The sequence below is a fragment of the Spea bombifrons genome, chromosome 1, assembly GCF_027358695.1.
Source record: "Spea bombifrons isolate aSpeBom1 chromosome 1, aSpeBom1.2.pri, whole genome shotgun sequence".
NCBI classification, from domain to species: domain Eukaryota; kingdom Metazoa; phylum Chordata; class Amphibia; order Anura; family Pelobatidae; genus Spea; species Spea bombifrons.
Window position 1 is genome coordinate 108,045,887 of NC_071087.1, and position 14,950 is coordinate 108,060,836.

Consider the following 14,950-nt stretch of genomic DNA (forward strand, 5'->3'; position numbering starts at 1 on the left):
GTCTTATACTTATCGATACTGTTGTTCCAGCGGCAGATCAGCTGCCGTGGTGGATAGGCCCAGCCACACCAGTATAAAATTTTAATTTGTGGCTGTGAATACCCACACATTTGGTGGCCACTTAATCAAACACAGTGTGGCCTTGTGTATTACTACTAATAATTAGTAGTCTTGAAACACGTGATTGTAAGGGATATGCGCCAACAACAAATAAACCAGCTTAACAGAAACTCTTTTCATATCATAAATAAATATAAACACTGACAACTTTGTATTGGATAAATAGGCCGTGGTCTTTTATTTCGCTTACAATGTAACATCAACAAATTACCTACATCAACAGAAACTTTATAACCATAAAGCACTCTTGGCCCAAGCCCCAGAGTGCCACCATACTTAACTACTTAAAGACCATCCACCCTAAAGACAGGACAGTCAAATACAACTGGTTCACCCTCTTTTCTCATTTATTTATTTATTTACACAAAAAGGGCAACCTTAACCCCAATAAAAGCCACAACAAAAATGTTTTTTTTCCTCCATCTTCGTACCCTTGGCTCTCCCGCTATGCTACTGCTTACCAGACGCTACAAAGAGGTCAGTGCAGACAGCTAGCAGTTCGCCGCAGGTGTGACAGAAACGTACCTCAGCAGGTTCTATTTATAGGGTGAAATCCCGCCCTGAGCGCAGCGCGAGATACACTTTACCTCAGAGTAGGCAAAAGCGCGGTTAAACTAAGTGGCTCGAGACACCCTCGAGCGCAAAAAGCACGGCAAACTAAGCGGTGCGAGCACAGCTAGAATCTTCTACTCATGGTTTAACAAATGGTAAAAAACACTAAAAACTCCTTTAAGGTAGGAAAACGCTTTAGTAATGAATGATGAAGTTCTGCTAAATGCTGCAACAGAGACAGTTCCCCTTTAAGTCCCAAAAACGTTTCCGTAAACAGCATACATTTCTAAACTTCATACCAACCCGTGCAAACTCAGCTGACAAACAGTGACGGAACTACCGGGGTCGCGACTGCGACCGGGCCCTGGAGTTCTGCCCAAGGGGTGCCGAGCGGTTGCTGAAAACGACCGCTCGGCACCTCTTGGGCCCCCCTGACTGACAAAAATCCAGGACTCCTCTGCTCCCCGCCGCCGCCTGCCTCAGCGCTGCCCAGAGTGCAGTGTTGGGAGCGTGAGGCGTTTGTCTCGGGTGCCGGCGCTTCACGCTGAGCGCCGGCATATGACGGCATATGCCGGCATTCAGCAGTGAAGCGCCGGCACCCGAGACAAACGTCTCACGCTCCCAACACAAGAGTTGACTGTAAGTGACCTACAAAGGGGGGTAGGGAGGGAGTGAGTAGATCGTGAGAAGGGGGGTAGGGAGGGTAGATCGTGAGAAGGGGGGGTAGGGAGGGAGAGGGGAGATCGTGAGAAAGGGATAGATGGGTTGGGGGTGGGGGGCCCTTCACAGATTCTCGCACCGGGGCCCTGAGGTTTCTAGTTACCCCCCTGCTGACAAACCTTACTTAAAGTCACACAGAGCATGAAATAAACAATCATTTGTATAAGTCTAATGATCTATCCTTCAAAAATGACTAAAAAGTGAACCTCAGATAAAATGATCTTCAGTTCAGTTGAACAGGAGCTACATTAGACTACACTGTGAACCCGGAGTAGAGTACAGAGCAAATATTCACAACTGTTTACCTATAAACCTCTCCTCTTTTTTCTAGTTGGAAATCCCCTCTAATAAGGCTGTCTCCTCCCCCTCCTGTCTTTTAATAGATATCAAGGAGTTAAAGAGAAAGTGAAAGGAAAACAGCGAGCACAAAAAAACTAGAAGTGCAAGAAAGCAGTAACAGCACAGACGAAGGGAACAGAGCCTCCTAACTAATAGCCATGTCTAGGGCGTGTACTCTGAAGGTTACAAAAGACAACCAAGAGAAGGTAAGTGAGTGACCACTGCAGTTCGGTCGGTGGGCCAATGTCCTAAGACAGGGCAAACAAGTAGGGCTGCTGGTGATTGTCATACCGGGGAACTCTCTGGCTCTAGCCACCTTGTCAGTGGGCAGTCCTGTGGCCTCAGATAGCCAGAGAAAACACAATTTTTAAATGATGATTTCATGTATAAAAGAAAAAGCCACCCAACCCTACCTGCCGCTATGTTACAAAGTAATGGCCCTTTAGTTTCTGGGTTGCAATGCCACGTCTAAGGTTCTGGAACTCCAGTAAACCAAGGTGAGAGCAATTACCGTATTGGCTCGGATATAGGCCGCCCCCGTATATAGGCCGCACCCTAAAAGTTTGGTGCTTTTTTAATGAAAAATTTTTTTTCTTTAAAAAAGCACCAAAAAACATGCTGCCACTCTGTCCCCCCCCGAGATATGCTGCCACTCTGTCCCCCCCGAGATATGCTGCCACTCTGTCCTCCCCCTCTGAGATATGCTGCCACTCTGTCCTCCCCCTCCGAGATATGCTGCCACTCAGTCCTCTCCCCCTCCCCGAGATACGCTGCCACTCTGTCCTCACCCCCCTCGAGATACGCTGCCACTCTGCCCCCCCCCTCGAGATACGCTGCCACTCTGTCCTCCCCGCGATATGCTGCCACTCTGTCCCCCCTGACTTACCAGAGCAGACTCCCGGGTGTCTTACGGGGCCGGAGGAGGACATCTATGCACAGCGTGTATACAACTCCCGGTGCCGGCACTCAGCGGAAGTGCCGGTACCGGAAGTTGTATACGCGTATTGCGTAGATGTCTTCCGCCGGCCCTGCAAGACACCCGGGAGTCTGCCCTGGTAAATCGGGGGGGGTTAGAATGCATCGTGCGCACGTTCACCGGCAACGGCGCATCGCCGCTGCCGGTGAACGTCCGTGCGATGCGCTTAGACAACCTCCCGTGCCGGTACTCCCCCCCGTGGAAAGTGCCGGCAGGGGAGGCTGTCTGAGCGTATCGGGGAGTAGGATGCAGGTCCCCTGCACCGCTGCGGGGGATCTGTATCCTAACCCCGCTCCCTGCCCGGCGCCCGGGACTGCATGTCCCGGGCGTCGGGCGCTAGACCCCGAATATAGGCCGCACCCCCACTTTAAAGACTTAAAGTGGGGGAAAAAAGTGCGGCCTATATTCGGGCCAATACGGTACCTACAAATGGAGAAAACTTGGAACAATGGGCAGCCTACCAAAATTCCTCCAAGAGAGTATTAACTTCTTATTCAGGAGGTCACAAAAGAACCCAGAGTACATGCAGACAACTATATGCCTCACTTGTCCTCCGTTAACCCCTTCAGTCCCTGGGTTTTTTTGGTACCTCACATTTTTATGTTCTAGAGAGCCACATCCATCCCTTAAAAGGTAGGGTATTATTTTTAATACGGTAGTTATGGGTTAACAGAGGGGGTATACTTTTTACATGTAGATTTTTTTTTTTATCAGTGCAATATGGATAGATATCCCTATAGGGAGCTCTCAAACATGTTATATATGTCACAATAACATCACTTTGCTCACTTTATTGTTTTTTTATTATTTATTTGATTGTTTTTTAGTATTTTTTCTCTAAAATAGTAAGAGGTAGAAACATTCGCACTCCCCACAGACATTCTTTGGGGATTGCGATGCATGTGATGGGAGAGTGATCAGATACCCCAGGAGGGTCAAGACAGACCTGTATGGATATCTTCTCCTCCTGTAACCTTCCAGTTGACATCATTAGTGACATCTTTCAAAAGGGAATGACCGATTGCGCGATCAGGCATTCTATAGGTAAACGCTTACCGGCACTCACTCCAGCAGCCATTACATCGGTCAGCAGGAAGCCAACAATTTGTGAAAAGACAAGCTGATCTCGTGTAGTAGCGACAGGGAGATGTCCCTGTTGGTGCAAGAAAGTCAGGATGTCCTAAAGGGCTTCTAAGCTGACCTTTTTAGGACGTACATGTACGACCATTGGCCACTGAAGAACCCTCCAATGTTGCTGAAATAAAACAATTCTGCCAAAAGAGTGGGGCAAAATTCCACAACCGTGATGCCAGTCATCACAAATGTTTCATTGCAGTTATTGGGTTGGGGGGAGCAATGACTTTTTTACATGGGTAATACAGGTTTTGATTAACTCTTTACCTTCAATAAATGAAATGATCATCTAAAAGCTGCATTTTGTGTTTACTCGGGTTATCTTTGTCTTATATTAAAATTTGTTGGATCACCTGAAACATTTAAATGTGACAAGTAAGCAAAACTAAAAGACATCAGGAAGGGGCAAATATTTTTTCGCAGCACTGTATATGCTCCTCCAACAGACTTGCTCTCTATTTTGTACTCTGTGTTAAGTGTCAGGTTATAAAATCAGATCCTGGTAGTATGCATGATGCAGCCACACAAGTAAGGATTTGTCGAATGAAGGTAGCATGTCATGGGTATACGTCACATGATCGTTACCAACACTAACAAAATAAAACCTGCTAACCAAATTGAGAACAAAGGATGGTAAGTTTCAGTCTCCTCATATCCAGGAGATGGCTTTAAAGTTGAAGGGTCCCACCCGTTTCTCCCTGTCATGCATGGTTTATTAAGCTTCTGGCTCCGGTCCTGGAAGAAGAACTGAAATAAATTATATACTTGGAAAAATAGTTTTGTCATATTAAAACTAAAAAAAATAATTGATTTTGCTTGCTGACTGCCATCTGCCCTGACCTTCTGGAATTGCCTCACTATTCTCCAGCTCTCTGGTGATATGGTACCTCACTGTGACCCTGTGGGCCTTGGACTTGAATATTCAGTCATATTTACATCTGTCTATAAATGACTAAATAATAAGAATATTTGTGTGGTGATCACGCTGACTGTTTTAGGGTAAATATATTGCATTACTTACATTTTTCCATAATTCACGTCTTTTTTTTTGCTTCACAGGGTGATCTTTTTAATGTGAAAGACCTGACATCTCTGCATTGTGAGCTAAATATTCCCATTCCAGAGCCTCCTGCTCCTGAGGGCGAGGTGAGGGGAAAGCTATTAAATTCTTGAGGGGACAAGACCTTGAGATTCATACTGTAGGGTTAGGAAAAACAAAATACAGTAGTGGACTGCATAAAAGGACCATATGACTACATGTAGACTAGAAAGAGATTTATGGCAGTCTATGTACAGGTGGTAGACTATGGCTTTGGAAAATATAGATATGATTAGATAATGACATTTTGCCAGGGTAAAATGTAAAACTTTGGTTTATTCAAAAATAGTGTTTAAATTACATAAAAGGACATTGATAACAAACAGATGTAAAGAGCAGAGGGTGGTAGTTCTAGATACAATATTGTTGGTCCAAATATTTTTTTTCCTTTATAGGATTCATCGAAGATGGAAACAGACAAAGATGAGAAGAAAGGTAACGTGGCCCCTATGCTTCCCAAATGTACTGACTATCATGCAGCATACTGACCCCCACCTGCATTTTGGTTTTCCCCAGTTCCTCGTTGTGGCTTCCTACAAGAGAATGAGAAAATGCACAGAATCCTGAACATTGTTCAACCTGAGGTCCGATCTCTGAGAGAGGGTTGTGCACTGGTAAGGAAGGTTGGAATACTAAAATGCTATTAAAACAATGCACACATAATCCTTAGCAAAGCACTAATGTCATTATACAAGTCATAGAGCATGCATCTGGTGAGCAATGCCTTCTACATTGACACAGTGGTATTTCATGCTTTTCTTTTTTTTTTTAGGTTATCACCTGGATCCATCACCTGATCCCAAAAATTGAAGATGGGAATGACTTATATAATATAATAAATTATATACTTGGAAAAATAAATTATATACTTGGATAAATAAAAAACTTTTTTTAAATTATATCTGAAACAATGTGTAAATAATTGATTTAAGTTGCCAAACATTTTTTATTTGCGTACACTAGAAGGAGGGGTCTGAGGAGTCACACAGAAAATTTCAGTAATATACACTACTTGTTAGATAGCTGTATGATATGTTTGAGGCAGGCCTAGACATAAGCAGGTTTTTCAGGAGTTTTAGGGTCAGACATTCCCTATGTCAACCTATTATCATTATCCTTATTCTCTTTTATTTATATAAGACAGCGCCAGCAACGTAGACATTTCTTACAGTACATACATTCAAAGGATATGACAAAACTACAATACAGCCTAGAGGGGATAGATGATATTTGTGTGCGTAAACTTATGTTTTGTATCCTACAGGTAAATGGATTCCGTGAAAATCTTTTCAGCCAGGTAAACTGAATGTTTAAAAATATTGGGTCAGTTGAAGCGCATTCAACAAACCAGCTTACACTATATATGGACATTAAGACACGCAACATAAAATTTAAATTATAACAGGTAACTGGCAGTGGGAATCAATATCTTTGTTACACAACCACATTTCTAACCATCGGAGCCATTTCTTTTTAGCTGCTATCCCTTATAAGATATAACATTACTGATACTGTATAACAGTAACATCAGCAAATATGTCTCTCAACAGATGCAGAATTTCCTGTCTGATTTTCTTCCAGAGAAGATACAATATCTGGATGGACTCCTGAAGGTAACCTGGTTTATGTAGCGATGCAGATTAATGCTGATAAATGTAAAATAATGCACTTGGGAAAATTACCCCTTAAAACCCGGGCTGTTTTCTTCATTTGGTACTCTTCGTGACTGAGGCTGTTTTAAAATGTTTGCAGTGCTCGTGCTTAGCTGTAATTTCCTTCTTTCTCATTTGCTGTACCCACACAAGTTATGTTGTTTTTTTCAGGGCAAAAATAACTTTCTTTAGATACCATTATTTTATTCATATCATCTCATTTACTATAAAAATGATAAAATATGGTGAAAAATTTATAGTTGAAAAGTCCTTTACTCATCTACAAAAGATAAATAAATTCTATTTGTGCTGAGTTTAGAAATACCCAATGTTTTAATGTTTTTTGGGCAATAGGTACAAGTAGCCTTTTTTTGCTATTTTTTTTCCTTTGAAATCTGGTCATCTTGTCGCCACGTCATATTTATAATTTAAGGCCGGCCAATTCTATTTAGCCCCATCAAACCATTAAAAAAAAAAAAATTCTAATGCTGATATTTTACCACTTTACATGCATTTTACCACCAGCCTTTGTCAATTTTGTGGTACTCATTTTTGTGGGGTTTTTTTTCGCACACTTATGTAGAAATATGTAGAAATAAATACGTTTGAATTTACAGCTCCTGTTATATGTCACTTCAACCCCAATGTGTATTCCGCAACATCTGAGTACAGTGATACCACCCATGCATAGGTTTTCCTGGTTGTTTGGGGGCTAAAAGCCCCATTTGAGACATGCACAATTCAGTTTTTCAGCTTGGAATTTTGACATCTGACCATGCACATGTCCTATTAAGGACATCTTTGAGCCCAGCCAATTCAGTTTACCCTATGAAGCCATATATATTATACTAGACAGCTCAAGGTATTTTAACTCCTTCCATGACAGGACTTTTTGGGAAGATTAAAACTTTTTCTATTTATAATTTAAGCAGGGCTTGATTGACCTGCATGGTTGTATTCAACCTACAGGGTCTGGACAGACCCTTTGGAAACTCGTTATTTTTTCATGGGAGACGCAATCTTGTAAGAGGCAGTATGGTTCTCGCTATGGCGCTTGTAAGAGCTCTCCCGAGTGATCACAGAATGCTCTGGGGTTGGTTTTTGGTGTCGCTGAATGCCTCAATATCCATGTCCATGGAACACTCTACAGTAGACTATTAATCTTTTATGTCATTTTTTATGTACATGCTTGTGACGGTGATCATGCGCTTGCCTGCACACGGTGATGATGCGCTTGCCTGCCTGTCATTTCCAAATTGGTTTCAGGGTGGACTACGTAAACCTATGTGTCCCGGCATTCCTTGCTTGGTTGTTCTGACCTCTGTGCCTCTTCCTAGAGTTTCCGAGTTCCGTTGATGTATATTTTCCTACACCAGCTTATATTTGGCCTTGCTTGTGTTGCCTGGTATTACTTGATTTTGCTTGCTGACTGCCATCTGCCCTGACCTTCTGGAATTGCCTCACTATTCTCCAGCTCTCTGGTGATATGGTACCTCACTGTGACCCTGTGGGCCTTGGACTTGAATATTCAGTCATATTTACATCTGTCTATAAATGACTAAATAATAAGAATATTTGTGTGGTGATCACGCTGACTGTTTTAGGGTAAATATATTGCATTACTTACATTTTTCCATAATTCACGTCTTTTTTTTTGCTTCACAGGGTGATCTTTTTAATGTGAAAGACCTGACATCTCTGCATTGTGAGCTAAATATTCCCATTCCAGAGCCTCCTGCTCCTGAGGGCGAGGTGAGGGGAAAGCTATTAAATTCTTGAGGGGACAAGACCTTGAGATTCATACTGTAGGGTTAGGAAAAACAAAATACAGTAGTGGACTGCATAAAAGGACCATATGACTACATGTAGACTAGAAAGAGATTTATGGCAGTCTATGTACAGGTGGTAGACTATGGCTTTGGAAAATATAGATATGATTAGATAATGACATTTTGCCAGGGTAAAATGTAAAACTTTGGTTTATTCAAAAATAGTGTTTAAATTACATAAAAGGACATTGATAACAAACAGATGTAAAGAGCAGAGGGTGGTAGTTCTAGATACAATATTGTTGGTCCAAATATTTTTTTTCCTTTATAGGATTCATCGAAGATGGAAACAGACAAAGATGAGAAGAAAGGTAACGTGGCCCCTATGCTTCCCAAATGTACTGACTATCATGCAGCATACTGACCCCCACCTGCATTTTGGTTTTCCCCAGTTCCTCGTTGTGGCTTCCTACAAGAGAATGAGAAAATGCACAGAATCCTGAACATTGTTCAACCTGAGGTCCGATCTCTGAGAGAGGGTTGTGCACTGGTAAGGAAGGTTGGAATACTAAAATGCTATTAAAACAATGCACACATAATCCTTAGCAAAGCACTAATGTCATTATACAAGTCATAGAGCATGCATCTGGTGAGCAATGCCTTCTACATTGACACAGTGGTATTTCATGCTTTTCTTTTTTTTTTTAGGTTATCACCTGGATCCATCACCTGATCCCAAAAATTGAAGATGGGAATGACTTTGGAGTGTCAGTGCAGGTTAGAGGAGAAAATTCCAAAATATTATTTCAATTCTGGGAATAAAGAAAAATGTTTTAATTGTCATTTTTATAGTTCCATCAAGCTCCACCAATATTGTGAGTGACATAAGAGCAAAAAGACTCTCTGGACTGTCCTAACTAGTTAAACACATTTACATTTTTTTGTTTTTCTTTAACAGGAGAAAGTCATAGAACGTGTAACTGCTGTTAAAACCAAAGTGGAAGCATTACAGACCAACATTTCAAAGTAAGAGACCACCATCCTTTTGGGACATATTATTATTATTATTATCTTTTCTTTATATAGCACCAACAATTTATGCAATGCTTAATACAATACATATATTCAAGGGGTAAGACAAGATGAGAATTGACAGACTAAGACAAACCGATATATTCGGTGGAGAGAGCCCTGCTCGCAAGCTTACAATCTTGAGGGAATGGGGTGACAAACATAAGGCACAGAGAAAGCGTGAGAGGTAGTGTGGTGGTTGTATCGATGACAAGGAAGTTCTAGCAGCTAAGATGGTATGCTTCTCTGAAGTGAGCTTTGAGATGTTTTTTTAATGTTGGGAGGGAGGGTGAATGCTGAAGGTTCGGTGGAAGTAGATTCCAGAGATATGGGGCAGCCCGAGTGAAATCTTGTAGACAGGAAAAGGAAGAGGTGATAAGTGAGGAAGAACCTTAGCCCATGGGAAGAATGTAAGGATCGAGTAGGGGAGTATTTGCTTATGAGGGCAGAAATGTATGGAGGAGCAGTGTTATGGATGGCCTGATATGTTAGTACCAGGATTTTAAACTTAATTCTAAAGGTAATTGGGAGCCAGAGGAGGGTTTCACAGAGTAGGGAAGCAGAAGAGGAGTGGTGTGCAAGGAAGATAAGCCTAGCAGCAGCATTTAGGACAGACTGTAGAGGAGAGGGTCGAGATTCTGCCAACCAGAATAGCGTTGCAGTAGTCAAGGCTGGAAATGATAAGTGAATGAACCAGAGATTTTGTGGATTCTTGGGTGAGGAATGGGCGGATGCGAGAGATGTTCTTTAGGTGCAAGCGGCAGGATCTGGCGCGGGACTGAATGTGAGGGATGAAAGAGAGGTTAGAGTCAAGGATGACCCCAAGGCATCGGGCCTGGTTAGAAGGAGAGATAGTCGTGTTGTTAATGGTGATAGAGAATTCAGGTAGTGCAGTGGAGATGGAAGGAGGGAAGATAATGAGTTCAGTTCAGTAATCTTTTTAGAAAGATTACGTTTCAGGTAGCGTTGTGACATCCATGAAAAAATAGCAGACAAGCAATTGGTAATACAGGACATGAGAGATGGAGAGAGGTCAGGAGAAGACTGGTAGATTTGGGTATCATCTGCATATAGATGATACTGGAGGCCAAAATGGGTTTATTAGAGAGAGAGAACAGCAGAGGGCCAAGGACTGAAGCTTGGGGGACGCCAAAGGAAAGTGGAAGGGTTAATGATGTCTTGCCAAAGAAGCTGACAGAGAAGTAACGGTTAGACAGGTATGAGGAGATCCAGGTGAGAGCTGTATTTTGAATGCCTGTAGAAGCAAGTGAGTCAAGAAGAAGGTGGTGATCAACAGTATTAAAAGGAGCAGAGAGATCCAAGAGTATTAGAATGGAAAAGTGACCTTTTGCTTTGGCAGAGAGCAAGTCACTGGAGACTTTTGCAGATACATCTTTCAATCATTCCCTGGTTCCTAGTTCCATCATTCACTCCCTACCGCCATGGTTCCCACTACTCAGTACTTAAAAACATTGTGTCATCTGTTGTCGTCATGTATTAATACATGAAAAGGATTACTTTTGCCATCATATCCTCTACTCTTATTAATTTAAACATTCAACCATTATTACTTCCAAGAAACTCAGTGCCTATAACCATGTAAAATCCATATCTTGCTGTCCGAGACAAGCAACATGAAAACGGGTTGCAGAATGTGCAGGATTATTGCTGGAGGCCCAAAGAGCAGCCTCAGTCAGAAGGAAGCACAGGGGCAACGCCACCATGACGCTCAATTACTCCCCTCGCCATGCAGCACTTGGGGTAGCTGCCTGATACCCACTGTTCTAGTTACCACTTTGCATACCAGGCCAGAACTGGCCAGCTTGCACATCTTGCAAATGCCCAGCATGACACTGGCTGACACCACTCCATAGTCACATGCTACAGTGTGCCGCCACTGGCTGGGTATGGCCAGCTGTATTCTACCTGAACCTAAAAATGTAACGTGTACCCTCTCAGATCCAGTCATCGGAGCCACTTACGTCATTGGTTTGCAGCCAGCTGTAAAGGGCCAGGCTGCTCATCATCTACAGTTCAGCCCTGTTGCATACCCTTGTGCTTTTAATGTCTTGTGCCAACTCTGATATTTCCATGTCAATGAATTATACCCATACTTAAGTTTCCTTTTTTACACTACCCTCCACTGTTCGATGACTTGTGTTCAGTCTTTTTGGTTCTTGACCTCTTCTTCTTAACCACTATATTTCCTGGATCTTCATTTCTTACAGTGTGGCTCCATGCCCTTCACTCCCATACCCACAGTTCTGTGTCTATTACATTTCCAAACATCTCATTTCAAATGCCAATGGTTTACCACGGTCTGTTATCGTAAATTATGGCTAATTTCCTTATTGCTCCAAGACTAAATCCTTTGTAATACCGCTCTTATTATTTTAGATACTTCACCGAAAGAGGAGATGCTGTTGCAAAAGCTTCAAAAGAAACACATGTGGTAAAAAAAAATGACAACCCCAAGATAGAAATGAATTCACTGAGGCTTTGTCTGCTGTTACCAGGGGTCTGCTGGCCCGGGCACAGTTGTACTCCCTGTGCTGGTCTAGATTCTACAAACAGGACCAGTCCAAATTGAGTAGTAGTAACACCATGTGCGAGCTGCTGTGACCGCAGACTCTGCACAAGGTGAAAGAGTGAGTGAGGGTATGAGATGTGAGTTGTGGTAAAAGAGTGAATATGTACTAGCCTGTGTGTTAGTGTTAGTTACGGTGTGGGGAGGTTGGAGGGTCCCCATGACCAGAAGGTGCCAGCCTACGCCTGGTTTTTACTCACCCTTATCTGCATGGGAGGGCTCGCACCTTCTGGCCTGGTGCGCGGGTAAAGCCAAATGGCCCCATTGACCCCTTATGCACTGACACACAGGAATTCACACGAGGAATTCATTTTTCATTTGTAGATGGATTATCGAGCTCTTGTTCATGAAAAAGATGAAGCTGCATTTCTAGAACTGAGACTATCCCTGATTGAAGTGCGGAATTTCTATGTAAGTGTACATGGCCAAATTAATTAGTTAATGCATTTCAAGTTCCTGTTGCAGTAGTCTAATTGATCAGTGGTATGCAGATCCTACTCGGCAAATTTGTTAATGACAGCATTCCTGTTTTATTGTGTGGTTATACAATTATAATTGGGAACTATCCCCGGAACCAGGGAAGAGTTTAATTTATATCTTTTTCAGGTTGAAATATTTGACATTATTCTGAAGAATTTGGAGAAGATCACAAATCCAAAAGGAGAGGAGAAGAGTCCAATGTACTGATACCACAATAAATGGACCAGTTTCCACTGGAGCAAGGTCCATCTTAGCCTACTGTGTTCTAGAAAACATTGGTTTATTCACTGATGAAACAAATAAAGATATAAAAGTAATTCATCGAAACAAATGACTGCATTTATTTATTACATTTTAAATATACCAGCCGGTTATGTAGGGCCTTTAATGAAACCTTTTTATGTTTTTATTTTTAAATGTCAGATTAGCAGTGTGACTGTTCTGACTGCAGAGATAACAATGAGAACCAACGTCCACTAATGTATCACAAAATTCTGAGCTCTCATGATTGGCATGTGCCTGATCAGCACAACGGGTGTTTAACAGAATAACTGATTCCTATCTGTAAGTGTATCCATCCTATGTACTTGTATATAACATGTAAAATTATGTGTGTCCTGAAAAATGTAACTTAGGTAGTCATCGTGTGAAACACTAGCCTGCCAGACAGACTAACCTTATCAAACTTGAAATTTAATTGCCAGTTTCCTTTCCAAAAAATCTGCATAGCATGGAGAGGCTAGGGTGAAATATACCATATTTATACTAAATTAAGAGTATTTTATAATACACATGCCTACACATACTCACAGACTCTTACACACACACAAATTCATGCTTACACACACTTAAACATATTCATGGTCAAGGTAAAATGAATCAGGAATATGTCTATTAAAGCACAACATGTGTAGTGGCTCTATAACCCTGAAATCCTGTCTGGATGAACTGGTATAGACTGGGGCTAGAGGCAGAACAGGAAAAGAGTAGACCTATATCAACCTATTTTCCTATCTTATTTCTTTCTAAGGTCTGGCTCATTTTGCACTCAACACAGTCAGTTTACCCACATCTAATGTTTTGTTAAACTTTTACCACACATAAGCTGTCTTGAATATTACATTTATTACACAAAAATGAACAGTATACATTGAATTGCTCTCTGGTCCAAGTAAAGTATCTGAGTGTTTTCTTCTGTTGTTTTCCTTCTTTAATTGAATTTGACCAGACCTTTTACTTTCCAAACATTCCTCCAAAACAAGAGCATTTGTGGCAACTTTTTTTTAGGTTTTTCTGTTTCTCACTGTCTTCCATTTTTGATCTTCTTTAAAAAAAAAATTGCCAGCCTCTCCAACACATTCTGTCGTCTGCTCACCTTTGGGCTTGGAGTAGGTGAGCTGTTATGATCTGCTTCATCAGAGGAGATGGTGTTATCAGGTGGTGTTTCCTTGTTAGCTTGAGCAACGTCCTCTGGAATGATCGTGTTAGAGACGGCTTCTTCTGTGTCCTCTTCGCTTTCCTCTGGTGGAGGAACAGCATTGGTGTAAAGGTGGTTATCAGATCTAGTTTCCTCGTTAGCTCGTGTTAGAGATGGCTTCTCACTTTCCTCTAAAGGAGGAACAGCATTGGTGTAAATATTACCAGGGACACATTCTTCTTTATTCTCCTCCAACTCTTGAATTGAAGATTGTCTGTCTTCTGTCTTGGTGTTTTTATGGGTTTTGAAAGTTATGGGGCACAAGATGCCAGCCATGATAGGTTTTTGGGCCACTTTTATTCATCACAACATGGAATGTAATTTTGTGACCAATGATGTACCAGGTATGTCATGAAAAGATGTCCTTAGAGTACCAATGACCCAGGACCTGGTCATTGTCCCACATCACTGTGATCGTAGGGTCATTGCTCTAGCTGAACGCTCTAACGGTCAATTGCTCGTGCTAAAGCAGATCCTCTAATAAAACCATTTTCTTTAATTATATTTTACTTTAACATAAACATAATTTGTGTGAAAAGAGGAAAATAACCGTAATCTGTAAATATTTATTTGTAATGTGTCTATATCTTCTAAGCTTTTTGTCTTTAAGGCGAAACTTGGTTTTCTCTGTTAGATAAATTCTCCTTAAAATGACGCCCCCACCCATTATCTACCCTTCCTCTGCTTCCCCCTCATTATCTACCCTTCCTCTCCTGCCCCCCCATGATATACCCGTCCTCTCCCTCCCTATTATGTACTCTTACTCTCCCTCCCTCCCTATTATCTACCCTATCCCCAGCCTTTGTACTTACCTTTCAGCAGTCCTGCGGCTAGTCTCCCCGCTCGGTCTCGGTGCCGGCTTGTAATGCTGAGCACCAGAAAAGACGTCATCTTCCAGCGCTCAGCATTACAAGCCGGCAACGAGACCGAGCTAGAGGGCTCGCAGAAGAGAGAGAGGAGCGCCGAGCGGGTAA

General features: G+C 42.0%; 1 protein-coding gene and 1 long non-coding RNA gene across 2 annotated transcripts; both read left to right on the top strand.

Moving 5' to 3' along the window:
- The first annotated feature begins 1,789 nt into the window (after nt 1-1,789).
- Nucleotides 1,790-12,830, top strand: PSME2 (proteasome activator subunit 2). Its single transcript, XM_053467972.1, has 11 exons — nt 1,790-1,937; nt 6,205-6,237; nt 6,491-6,553; nt 8,258-8,344; nt 8,693-8,732; nt 8,814-8,911; nt 9,070-9,138; nt 9,320-9,387; nt 11,830-11,884; nt 12,344-12,430; nt 12,626-12,830. Exons 1-11 carry the CDS (start codon nt 1,890-1,892, stop codon nt 12,704-12,706), a joined length of 729 nt encoding a protein of 242 aa, XP_053323947.1. The 5' UTR covers nt 1,790-1,889; the 3' UTR covers nt 12,707-12,830.
- Nucleotides 4,899-5,746, top strand: LOC128497815 (uncharacterized). The gene is made up of 4 exons (XR_008354337.1): nt 4,899-4,987; nt 5,336-5,375; nt 5,457-5,554; nt 5,713-5,746. It is a non-coding gene; the product is annotated as an uncharacterized LOC128497815 (long non-coding RNA).
- Nucleotides 12,831-14,950: the final 2,120 nt, after the last annotated feature.

What these genes read in the sequence shown, in the direction of transcription:
- PSME2 (XM_053467972.1), top strand. Translation starts at nt 1,890, where the DNA reads ATGTCTAGGGCGTGTACTCTGAAGGTTACAAAAGACAACCAAGAGAAG. An exon ending in AGACAAAGATGAGAAGAAAG is followed by an intron (nt 8,733 to 8,813) that starts GTAACGTGGCCC and finishes GGTTTTCCCCAG; the next exon opens with TTCCTCGTTGTGGCTTCCTA. An exon ending in TTACAGACCAACATTTCAAA is followed by an intron (nt 9,388 to 11,829) that starts GTAAGAGACCAC and finishes TTATTATTTTAG; the next exon opens with ATACTTCACCGAAAGAGGAG.